This window comes from Pelodiscus sinensis, chromosome 19, assembly GCF_049634645.1.
Source record: "Pelodiscus sinensis isolate JC-2024 chromosome 19, ASM4963464v1, whole genome shotgun sequence".
NCBI lineage: Eukaryota > Metazoa > Chordata > Testudines > Trionychidae > Pelodiscus > Pelodiscus sinensis.
This window is the reverse complement of record NC_134729.1, coordinates 15675287-15687231: the sequence shown is the minus strand read 5'-3', so window position 1 is coordinate 15687231 and position 11945 is coordinate 15675287. Positions and strand designations below refer to the sequence as shown.

The 11945-nt window shown below is 61.6% G+C and overlaps 1 protein-coding gene across 1 annotated transcript; it reads left to right on the top strand.

The window, feature by feature from the left end:
* The first annotated feature begins 2607 nt into the window (after positions 1-2607).
* C2CD4C (C2 calcium dependent domain containing 4C) lies at positions 2608-6372 on the top strand. The gene is made up of 2 exons (XM_075902579.1): positions 2608-2812; positions 4246-6372. The coding sequence occupies exon 2, from the start codon at positions 4310-4312 to the stop codon at positions 5600-5602; it is 1293 nt and encodes a 430-aa protein (XP_075758694.1). The 5' UTR covers positions 2608-2812; positions 4246-4309; the 3' UTR covers positions 5603-6372.
* The last annotated feature ends 5573 nt before the right edge of the window (positions 6373-11945 follow it).

The following is an 11945-nucleotide window of genomic DNA, read 5'->3' as shown; positions in this document are numbered from 1 at the left end:
ACCTTTCTATGGAAGCTGCTCTACTTCCCTGCTTGTTTCTGGTGCCCTTCTCTGGACCTTTTGCTTTTGAAAATGGGGAGCCCAGAGCTGCACGCAGGAAATCAGGGTGTAGGGTGTCAGGGTTTATACACTGGGACAAGGATATTTTCTGTCTCGTTCTCTAGTTCTTTCCCCAGGGCTGCTAACATGCTGTTTGCTTTCTTGACAGCGCACGGCTCGCACGTGCAGGGGCAGGAAGAGGCGGGGGGACGGTCAGGGCCTGGGATGGAGGGGGAATTGTCCCAGGCCCTGCCCCCTGACTAGGGACAGCCCTGAGTCCAAGTGCACTGGCTCCCCCTGCCCATGTGCTTTGACGCCCTCCAGGAATCCTGGTACGGGGGTGAGGCCTGATTTTTCTTTCCAGAGCCCTGTTGCCTCTTCCCCCTACGCCGGGGCTCTGAGCTGTACTCTGGCTTCTACCTGTTTGCCTGGCACTGAAGTGGTTTTCCTGCTTCTCCTGCTCCTGCCGCTTGGCTGCCTGGTGATGCGCCCCGGCCTGGCCTCCTGACACTGGACTCGCTGTTTGCCCTGTGGCCCATCTTGGCCCCTGACTCCTGCTCTGGCCACTAGGTAAGACTGCCCCCTGCCAGGTATGACAAATTGCTAGGGTCAGTTTTGGAGCCTGGTTTCAAAGCTGGTGTGACCCAGGGGCCATCTCACCCGCAACCTGCCATTAATGCGCCCCAGGTCCTGTCTGTGCTCCCCGTGTGAGCCCACTTCACAAGCCGTCAGTGACATGGCTGGCTGTAAACCACTGATGCAGGATGGGCTCTGAGCCCTTTGGGTGCTGCGCAGAATCTCCCCCTCCCAACGCCGCAGGGGGCAGAGAGCGGGTGGGGGAAGCACGCTCGCTGCACCCGTCGCTGGCCCCTTTTTAGCAGCACTACATCGTTAAACCAAGCCCTGTTCTTTGTGCCCTCCTGCCAGCTGGGTGGTATTTCCCCGAGCGAGCCCAGTGAGACCTCCTCCTGCCACGGCAGCCCCTGCCCTTCTCGGGGGATTCCTGCCTGACCGGAGCCAAAGGCAGCACGTGCTTTGCTTCCCACCCTGCGCTGCCATCTGCACGAGCGAGCCACTTAAGGCACTTGGCGGGTCCTTGAGTGCTGAGGCCGGGCCCTTGGAGGGCTGTTGAGTTTTGTGAAGCACTCGGATTAGCTGGAGTGTTTGGAGGGGATGTTACGCTCCCCCCCACCGCTTGGAATGCATGGCCCAGGCCCAGGCGTCCTTGGAATGCATGGCACAGGCCCAGGCGTCCTTGGAATGCATGGCACAGGCCCAGGCGTCCATGAATTCAATGGGACCCCCAGCACAGTGAGGCTACGTCTACAGTGGCATGATTTTCCGGAAGTGCTTTTAACGGAAAAGTTTTCCGTTAAAAGAATTTTCAGAAAAGCGCGTCTAGATCGGCAGGATACTTTTCCGCAAAAGCACTTCTCCGCAAAAAAGCCCGATCGCCATTTTCGCGATCGGGGCTTTTTTGCGGAAAACAAATCTCTGCTGTCTACACTGGCCCTTTTATGCAAAAGTTTTTTGGAAAAAGACTTTTGCCTGAACGGGAGCAGCATAGTATTTCCGCACAAGCACTGACAATCTTACATGAGATCGTCAGTGCTTTTGCAGAAATTCAAGTGGCCAGTGTAGACAGCTGGCAAGTTTTTCCACAAAAGCAGATGATTTTGCGGAAAAACTTGCCAGTCTAGACACAGCCACAGTGTTCAGATACAAGGTGCAGATTCCAGGCTTTGGGCCTCGATTGCCTGTCTCCAAATCTGCTCCTGGGCTGACCCCTAATCCTGTCTGGTCCGAGCATCTAAAGGACTCATCTGTCCCACAAGGTTCCCTCTAAGCTTTTCCATCCGGGTGCAGAATGAATTTTTCCATGTGCACCGAGGCATGTGTGGACGTGCACCACTACTAGAAACACACAGCTGGCTGAGGGCGCTGCTAATCAGCTGGGCAGCATTGGAATCTCCCCTGAGCAGCTGCACAATGGCTGGGCCATGCCCAGCGCTCAGGGAACACCGGTGTCCTGGCACCTCTAGGCACGGGGGGAGGGAAGGGACGCTGGAAAAGCCCCCAAGTCCGAGCGGAGATTTATTAACCCTATTTTGCAGATGGGGAAGGAAGGTGGGTGACTCAGCAAAGGCCCCACAGGGAGCCAGTAGCAGAGTTGGGACTGGCCCCCAGGAGTCCCTGACTCCTAAATCTGGGCCCTCATCCTGCTGCTCATTTCTTCAGAGCAAGGCCAGATTGGGGGGGGGGGGGTTGTCTGGCTGCTGGCTGGCACCTCTGCACGTCCATGCCCGGCCACGGCCTCCCGCCAGAGGGGAGCGCTGGGCGCAGGGGAGAGGGTCCCGCTGAATTCTCCCCTGCCCTGCACCCTGGGACCTGTTACCCCGGCCCCTTGGCTCTCCGGTCCCTAGGAAAGGAGGGTTCCCATTTCCCGGGGCGCTGGCTCTCTACCTGCCCTCCAGCAGGCCCCACGCCTGCAGGCAGCGGGAGCCGGGGACCCGGACGCCGGCTGCGCTGTGGAGCGCGTGGCGAGGTGGGGAGAAGCCGAAAAAGCCGGGGGCAGCTGTGTTAGGAGGAATACGGCTCCGCTCGCTGCGGTCTGGGCTGGGGAGGTTTCTCGCGCCCGTAATGAATGAATTGTGGCAGCGGGGCGGGTATAAAAGGAGGCGGCGGGGCTCGGGCACCCTCAGTGCCAGCCCCGAGCCAGCCGCGGAGCCGCCGCCGCCCCTCCGGCTCTGCCTGCTGACTTCCCCGCCGGCAGGTAGGCAGCTGGGGGTCGCTGCGCGCGGGTCTAGGGGCGCCCGGCCCCCCCCCAAATTGGGGTCCGATCCGCGCGGGTCTGGGGGCGCCCGGCTCCCTCCCATTGGGGTCCGATCCGCGCGGGTCTGGGGGCGCCCGGCTTCCTCCCATTGGGGTCCGATCCGCGCGGGTCTAGGGGCGCCCGGCCCCCCCCCAAATTGGGGTCCGATCCGCGCGGGTCTGGGGGCGCCCGGCTTCCTCCCATTGGGGTCCGATCCGCGCGGGTCTGGGGGCGCCCGGCTCCCCCCATTGGGGTCCGATCCGCGCGGGTCTGGGGGCGCCCGGCTCCCCCCATTGGGGTCCGATCCGCGCGGGTCTGGGGGCGCCCGGCTCCCCCCATTGGGGTCCGATCGACCCGCCCGGCTCCCCCCATTGGGGTCCGATCCGCGCGGCTCTGGGGGCGCCCGGCTCCCCCCATTGGGGTCCGATCGACCCGCCCGGCTCCCCCCATTGGGGTCCGATCGACCCGCCCGGCTCCCCCCATTGGGGTCCGATCCGCGCGGGTCTGGGGGCGCCCCGGTGCAGAAGAGCCCCGCGACGCCGGCTGGCGTAACTGCGCGGGGTCCGTTTCCTTCGTAGCACCCCGCGCGGGGGGGTCCTGCCCCCCGAAGTTAGTCGGAGGCCGGGCTGGCGCGGAGCCGTCCCACAGGTGCCCGTCGGGGAGCGCGCCAGGCAGTCTGGGGCCGGGGCTGCCGGGTGGGGAGCGGGGACCCCAACCCGGGTCGGCCCCGCAGTCTCCGGGCGCCCCGGCCGACGGGGCGGGGCCAGAGACCGCCCGGTGCCCCCGAGGGCAGGAGAGGGGCGCGGGCCACATGCTCCAGGACCTGCTTGGCTCTCGGTGCGTCCCTCCCTCCGCCGGGGATCGAGCCGGGCCCGGCCCCGGGCGCTCTGCCGCGGGACAGAAGTTGAAGGGCCCCGTGGCGGCGCGTCCCCCAGTCCGATGCGGGGCAGGGAGCGTGTCAGAGCCAGGCGCAGAGGACTGGGGAGACCCCCCCAGGCTAGTGTCTCCGGGCGGCCAGGAGCGGCGCCGCCTCTAGCAGGGTCGGCCGAAGTTGGGGGGCTGGGCGAGCCAGACGCTGCGCAGGGGGGCGCCCTGCAGGGTGCAGCGGGGAGATGGGGCAGTGGGTAGAGGCAGCTCTGGGGGCAGCCCCCCTCTGAGCCCCCGCAAGGGGGGGCTGGCAGGTGCCCCTGCACCCCCACACCACACAGGGAGGTGGCCCCCCGCAGCCCCCTGAAGGGTGGGGTCCCCAATCCCCCTGACTCCATAGTGAGCCCAATGCCCCCCAAGTCCACTGACGGATGGGGGGTAACTTCTTTGCTGTCCCGGCCCTGTCCCTGGAGACTGTTTCTGACCCTGGGCGTGACGGCCCCTGGGCCTTTGCTTGTTTCTTACAGAGGGTGAGTGACGGGGCCCCAAACGCCCCCCCCCCGCTCCTCCCCTCCCTCGCGGAGCAGCAGCATGTGGCTCCTGGAGCGGATCCGGGGCTCGGCGGAGAACGGGGCTGCCCGGGCCGGGGACGCGGGCGACAAGTCGTCCAAGGGCCCCCTGTACAGCAACGTGCTGACCCCCGACAAGATCCCGGATTTCTTCATCCCCCCCAAGCTGGTGCCGGCGCCGCCCGAGGCCGAGGGGGCGGAGGGCAAGGCCAAGCCCAGCCTGGGCACCTCTGCCTCGGAGCAGAACCTGCTGGCCCGCAAGCCCCAGCGCAGCCCCCGGCTGCCGGTCAAGGCCGCCTCGGAGAGCAAGAACCTGCTGAAGGCCGCCAGCCGGCACGTCATCCAGATCGAGAGCGCCGACGAGTGGGCCTCCGAGGAGGACTTCAGCACCAACGCCGACCCCCAGGCGCAGACGGCCATGTCCCTGCCCTACGTGCCCAAGGCCCAGACCTCCTACGGCTTCGCCACCCTCCTGGAGAGCCCCCACACCCGTCGCAAGGAGTCCCTCTTCCACAGTGAGCACGGCAGCCTGTGCCAGTCGCCGGCCTCCTCTCCCGGCGCCCAGCGCAAGGCGGGGGCCAGCGGGGCCAAGGTGAACGGGGAGAGCGCCCACCTGGCCCCCTCCGACATCGGCATGTCCCTGATGAACCCCTACCGCTACTTCAGCGGCGGCGAGAGCGACACCTGCTCCTCGGCCGAGTCCTCGCCCTTCAGCTCCCCGCTGCTCTCCCGCTCCGTCTCCCTGCTCAAAATCTTCAGCCAGGACAGCCAGACCAAGGTCATCAAGCTCAAGCACTCAGTGGCCCGGAACAGCTCCCTCTCCACCGACGACAGCTCGGCCGACACCAGCCCCAGCTCGCAGCGGCGCGCCCGGGGGGCCACGTCCCCCGCGGGCGGCGCCCCGGCCCTGCCGCCGCTGGAGGCGGACCGCCTGCACAAGGAGCACACCCTGCGGCTGAGCAAGGGCGGCAGCGTGCGGCTGGCGGCCGAGTACGACCCCGCCAACGCCCGGCTGCGGGTGCGGGTGGTCGCGGCCGAGGGGCTCTTCGACAAGCTCTGCGACGTGCGCAGCATCAACTGCTGCGTCTCCCTCTGCCTGAACCCGGGCAAGGTGCAGAAGCAGCGCAGCACCATCATCAAGAACAGCCGCACCCCCGTCTTCAACGAGGACTTCTTCTTCGACTGCCTGGGCGCCGGCCACGCCAAGAAGATGGCCCTCAAGGTCAAGGTGGTCAACAAGGGCAGCAGCCTGAAGCGGGACACGCTGCTGGGCGAGAGGGAGCTGCCGCTCACCTCCCTGCTGCCCTTCTTGTAAGCCCCTCTTCCGCCGCCCTGCGGGGAGGGGATGGGCAGGGAGGTGTGGGGGAGGGACCAGAGGCCACCATGAGGGGCCAGGGGTCCTCCTCAAGGTCGTGGCCCGTCCATCCCAGGCTTGGGGGGGAACTCCTCCGACTCCCCCAGAATGGGTCTCTTGCTGGCGAAGGGGGGTGCTTCCTGGCATGGGCGTGGCTGGGGCGGTGGCTGCCCTGTGTCTCCGCAGGAGGCTGCGAGCACTGGGGGGTCGCATGCTCTTCACTAGGAAGTCGTGGGGATGAGGCTCGTGGCCTCCGTTCTCTGGGGCCGTGCTGGGGGGGCGGGTAGCGTTGTGGGCCGCCTGACGACGCCTCACGCGAGGGAGGCCTGAGGGCTCAGCCCCTCCTCTCTGCCACTTGCTTTGCCAGTGGGTTTCCCAGTGACCTGTGCAGCTGTCCCCAGTGGGCTCAGGCCTGGCATGGGTGTGCGGGTCGCTGGTGCCGTGGTCAGGCCTCCTCTGCCCCACGACCCGGGGTGGGAGTTGATGTGGCAGGGACGGAGCCTAGCGCTGGGAGACCGGGGCTGAATCCCCACTGGGCCCCTTTGCGGGCCGTGTCTGCGGCATGAGCATGCTGGGCCTTTCCGGAGCCGGGGAGACGGCCGCTCCGGGGCGCCTCGCCATCTCGGACGTCTCCTCAGGGCTGAAAGGCAGCGAGTGGGCAGGGGCCGTGGGCCAGGGCGCTGCACCACCCGCCGCGTTGCTGGCTCTCGGCAGGCTCCGGCTCCGGGAGTGTGGGGATGGCGTCAGTCCGGCCTGGCCAGCCCGCCGACTGCGGAGCCGAGCCTGCGGGTGAGACTCGAGCGGCTCAGCAGACAAATACAACGAGCCACAAATGCAGCCCTTAAATGATTTGCTAGAAGCTGGGAATGGGCGTCTGGGGAGGGATCGCTGGATGGTTCCCTGCTCTGCTCCCTCCCTCTGGAGCACCCGGCATTGGCCACTGTCGGCAGAGGGGCTGCTGGTCTGACCCGGCCTGGCCGCTCTTGTATCAATCACTCATGGCTCTTTTTTGAGGCCTAGCTCATGATTTGTGAAGGGTTGTGGTGGCCCCACTGTGCCTGGTGTCGCCCTACCCCACAGGCCCACCTGGCTACGGCATGAAAGCATCCCCCCCCCCCCCGTTCCCCCGGGCCCGGTTGCCGGAGGGAGCGTCTAATACCCAGTGCACGTGAAAAGCTCCCGCTGCACCCGCTCTGAGCTCCGTGAGGGTCTGCCCTTTGGATCAGACTCGTGCGCCAGAGGCCACTTTCCTCCCCCGGCTCCAGCGTGTCAGATCCCGGGGGGGGGCTCCCTGGTCTCGGGGGAAGGGGCCAGCTTGGGGAAGTGATGTCTCCCCTCTGCAGTGGCAGCCTCTTCCCTCTGATCCAGGAGATTTTGCTTCCAGCAGCTGCCACAGCTACTTCTGGGAAACCTCATGTCCTCCACACTGCGGGGGGCGGGGGAGCAGTCTGGTAGACTGTGTCAAAGCAGCACTGGTATTTAACCTAACCCCACGGCCCTTAGCAGGAACGCACGCACCTGCCGGCTAGGACCAGCTTCTCCCCCGGCAGGGACGCTGGCGTGTTACCCTCTGGGATCGCCTGCAGAGCAGCACAAAGCAAGGCCTGCAGGAAGCAACAGCCCCAGGGCCCGTTCCGGGTGGTGGAACCTGGCTCTGAGCCTGGCCCAAACTGGTCTGACTGCTGTCGGGAGAGAAATCTCCCGCGTGCAAACTCCAAACCCACTTGGCTGTGTCCTGGCCTGAGCCCAGCGTGGCGGGAGGTGCTGCAGGGTGTGTGTGTGTGTGGGGGGGGGGGGGGGGCTCATCCTCTTGGCTTAGAACCTGCGCTGGGAGGGCAGAAACCTTCCCCCAGCAGCTGCCGTTGTGGTGATGCTGCATGAACGGCCTCTGGGTTCGTTGGCGGCCTTCGCCGGCGCATTCCTCGTGTGTAGGAGATGGGGTGCAGGGACACAGACAACAGGGGCTCCGCACCATTCCAGCCACTCGAGAAGCACCAGGGGGAAACCCAGCGGCTCCCTTGGCAATCGTAAAACGGGGACCAATCCTTGCATCAGCCCCCCAGCTCTTCCCTGGCTCTGCACCCGGACGCTGGCCTGACACACAGCCGGTGGGGTGGGGTGGGAGCGTGTCTGCCCTCCCCACCCATCCCATTACCATTCTGTTTCTCTGTTGCTGCAGACTGATTAGAATAATCAAATGAGACAATAGTCTGGTGGCGAGGGGGAGCCCATCTCTCCAGCCTTGGCCAGGGAAATCGGAGCTCCTGCCGTGTGCAGAGAAACCCCTTCCCCTTCCCAGGGCTGGCGTGCAGGGAAATTAGGCAGTGGCTGAGGAGGGGGCTCGCGGGGGTTCTCGGTTCCTTTCTCCCCTTAAGTTTTGTATTAGGGAGCACACTGGTTCCCCCTCCCCCACCTCCTCCTTCCCCCTGCGGTTCTGGAACGAGCCGTCAGCAGAGCTAGGAAGGCAGCCTATGGGGTGGGGGAGTGTTTGGGGCAGGGAAAACCAGACGCCGCTCTTCTTTGTCCTTCTCTGTGATCTGAATGTGGCTTCAGGTTCGCTGCATGTTTTCTTTTTCCGGGGGGGAGGTGTTGTAGGAGCAAACATCCCCACCCCCTCCTCACACGCATGCACATACATGCATTTGTGCACATGCCAGCACACACATGAGCACATGTTGATCACTGTTCCTTTTCTTGTATCCCCCTTTCTTGGCTCGTTTGATGTTACTTTCCTATACTACGCAGCAGATGGCAGCTGCAGAAGTTTCAGTGTAAGCTATTTATATTCAAAGCCGCTATTTCCCACTGTATTTTACTTCTGTCTGTAAATATGGTTTTGGAGATACCCAAGGTATGGTTTTTAATAGCTCAGTAGTTGCATGGGTTTTTTCGCCGTTATATTGATATGATTGTTACTGATTATGTTTTTCAAGCTTGTAATTTTATTTTTTTTAAACAAAACAGAGGAATAAAACAGACACCCTCGCAAAAAACCCTCAACCCCTGTCCTAGCCCTGAGACCTTTAGGGGGTAAATTAGCACAGCTGCTGCCTCTTCTGATCCATTTCAGAAAGAGCTGGGCACGGCATGGGCTTGATGCTCCTGGAAATCGATGAGAACATTCCCGTTGACTTCAGTGGTGCAGGATTACGCTATGCAGCTGCCTCCTCCTTTCGGGTGGATTTGTTGCAAGCCTCTTGCTCTCTGGAGAGGTCCCCTCTGTGTGCGTGACAGTGGTGTGTGGGGCATGCAAAGCAGGAAGCATCCTGCAGTCGGCTAGCTGGGGCTGGGGCTGCGGCAGGATGGAGGAAGGCTTGGTTCTCATGGTTACTTAGGAAAAGCTTCCTTGGGGGGCTGATTGCTGGAGCCCTGGTCTGGTTCTTACCCAGGCAAAAGTTTCATTGATGCGTCAGCGGGAACTTGGGGTTTGTGCCAGTGGGACAGCTGCCGACAGTGCTCTGTTTCCAGCTCCTGCCCAGGCCTGCTGAGTGGCCACAGACCAGCCACGTCCCTGCTTCATGCCTCAGTTTCCCCCCCCCCCCCCCCCCCGGCATTATTAATTAACTCAGACATGAACTTCAGGATCGGGCCCTTTTTGTGAGGACTTGCCCATCTAATTCAGCGGATGCAGGATGCTGCCCTTGCCTTGGTGGGGGAGGAGGGTTAGGGTTGCCCGGTGTCCGGTATTGAGCTGGACAGTCTGTAACTTCACCTCCTGTCTGGTAAAATAATTCAGAAAATACTGAACACGTCCGGTGCTTTCTGATTTTTATTTTGTATTTTTCCCCAGCCAGGAGGAGAAAATCCCGGGCTCTCCGGCTCAATACGGCGGCAGCCTGGCATCCCTGGTGCTTACCGGGTTCTGCTGGGGAGCTGTCCAGCCTGGCGCAGGGAGGCAAGGTGGCGGGCGGCCGCCTGTTAGGGCCAAAAAGCGTCACCATGTGGTTTTTAAAGGGCCCATGGGGTTTTTTTTTGGTTTTTTTTTGGTTCGGCATTTTTTCTGAAATCTTCTGGCAACCCTAGGGGGGGACCATCCTAACTGCTCCAAAAACTTTGCGGTGGGCAGGCTAGCTCAGTGGTTTGAGCATTGGCTTGCTTAAACCCCGGGTTGTGAGTTCCATCCTTGAGGGGGCCATTGAGGGACGTGGGGCAGATCTGTCAGGGATGGTGCTTGGTCCTGCTGTGAGGGCAGGGTGCTGGACTCTGACTCTCGAGGTCCCTTCCAGCTCTAGGAGCTAAGTAGAGCTCTGTGTGTGGTGCCCAATCCAGAATTCCCTGCTGTGAATGGAAAGATGCCCATTTGCTGCGGTGGGGCTCCGGGTGCAAGGACCAGGCGACCTGTGACGTGACCTGCCCAGGGCTCTTGGCCAGGGGACCGGTCTGTGTGGCTCATCTCATGAGAAAATTCTTGAATTGCAGCTCAGCTCGCGTCTTTAAAGGCACAAAAGGGGGGGAATAGGGGTCACTGCTCCATAGAGCTAAGTCAGCCCCACTGCTGAGACTGGCCAGCAGACACTGCCCACTGCGCTGTGCTTCAGCCACTCCAGCCTTTCAATGAGAGGAATGCCTAGTAATCAAAGGCTAATTAATTTGTTTACTGACGAAGGCATTTCCTTTATTGATGTGTGTTCTCTTTACTTAGAGTGATGTTTAATGAGCGTGGCTAGGAGACTTCCTGGCATATTTATTCATTTTCTAATAACTTGCAACAAACGCGAATAATTAACAAGTCGTTCTTTGCTTTGCAATGGGATTCCGACCCCCTCTGCGGAGTGCAGGCATGTGCGCTTCCCTGGGCGCAGCCGGGAATGCGAATGGGGCTTTGAAGGGAGGCCGCGAACTTAGAGCTTTGGAGTCACAAGGGGGCTGGGGAATTTCGGACAAAGCTGCAGGCTCTGGAAAGCTGCATTTGTTAGCCCCACTGGACCCCTGATGCCCCGAGTGACCTGCCGAGCCCCTTCGGAGTCGGGCTGGAACAGAGCAGTCGATTGACTGCTAAACAAACGCGTACAGGGCAATGCTACAGACGACCCGCATCTACCCCAACCTCCGCCCTTGCCAGGGCCAGGCTGGGCAGCTCTGCATTTAAAGGGTAGCAGGACCCAGACGGGCAGGCAGCCTGGCTCAGTTTTGGCTCACCCCAGGTCTGAGAGCTCAGGCCCCCTGCGCCCCGCTTTCCCTCCAGACAGGAGCTGCTGTCACTCTGCAGCAGAGGCAGCAGCATGGGGCGGGTCCGTGAGGGGAGCTGTGTGTTACACTGGTGATATCTGGGGCTGTTGCTGCACTTCAAAGGCGGAGGTGCCCTTCTCGACTAATCGAAGAGTCAATGCAATCTGCAATTCCATTAGCCAATTAATCTAACCGTAACATCCCTGGTCCGGGGTAGGACAAACTCTCCTGCACTTTCTGGTTCCATGGATGACAAGGCAATGGAGCTGGAAGAGGGGTTAGTGTAAAAGTGTGTGTACATGCGTGCGTGTGTACATGCGTGCGTGTGTACATGCGTGTGTGTGTGTACATGCGTGCGTGCGCGAGTGTGTGTGCACGCCCCGTTTCCCAGCAGAACTCTACCAAATGGCCATTTTGCAAGTGACCGTGTGTCGTGAGTTTCTGACTCTGCTTCTGTTCCAGCTGGGCCTATTCTGGGCAGAGAAATGAGTTTTGCCCAGAAACGTTCCCCATCTTTCTGGGTAGAAAATAGCTGGGGGCAGCTCACCCGAAAGCCAGGTTGTGAGCTCGACACAATGCCCCAGGCGTCTCATTCTCTGGTCCTACGGAAAGGCTGCCCCGAAGTTCATGGGGGCACAGGACACAATCTGAATCAGAGGTGCCCAAAAGAGTCTCTATGTGGAAGGGGAGATGGGATAGCAAGCTGACCCCCCGGAGGCAGCTCCTGGCCCCCAGGGCTGGACTTGCCTCCCGGCATTAGGACCTGGTACGTGGGGCGGGGAGTTCCAGCACCACTTGGGTTTGGTTCCACCATCCATCCGTCATGGCGGAGGGGTGATCGGGACACACCTGAGCGCCCACAACTATAGTCACAATGTGGCTCGATTATCATTTAGGCATCCGCTTAAAGGGGAGAAGTCAAACAAACAGCCCCCTTCTCCAAATGAGAACTTCCACTCGTTTACATCCAAAGCGATTTGTTTTGTTTCGCAATTTAAGACGTCACAAAAAAGGAGACTCAAAACCGCGTTTGTTTTCTAAAAATATTTGACCTGATCTGGTTTTTGTTTTTTCTGAGATGGGGAATATTTTATTTTTAAATCTCATTTTCCCGGGGCTAGAGTACTCCCCCCTA

Excerpts from the sequence above, each read along its gene's own strand:
- C2CD4C (XM_075902579.1), top strand. The coding sequence starts at position 4,310 with ATGTGGCTCCTGGAGCGGATCCGGGGCTCGGCGGAGAACGGGGCTGCC.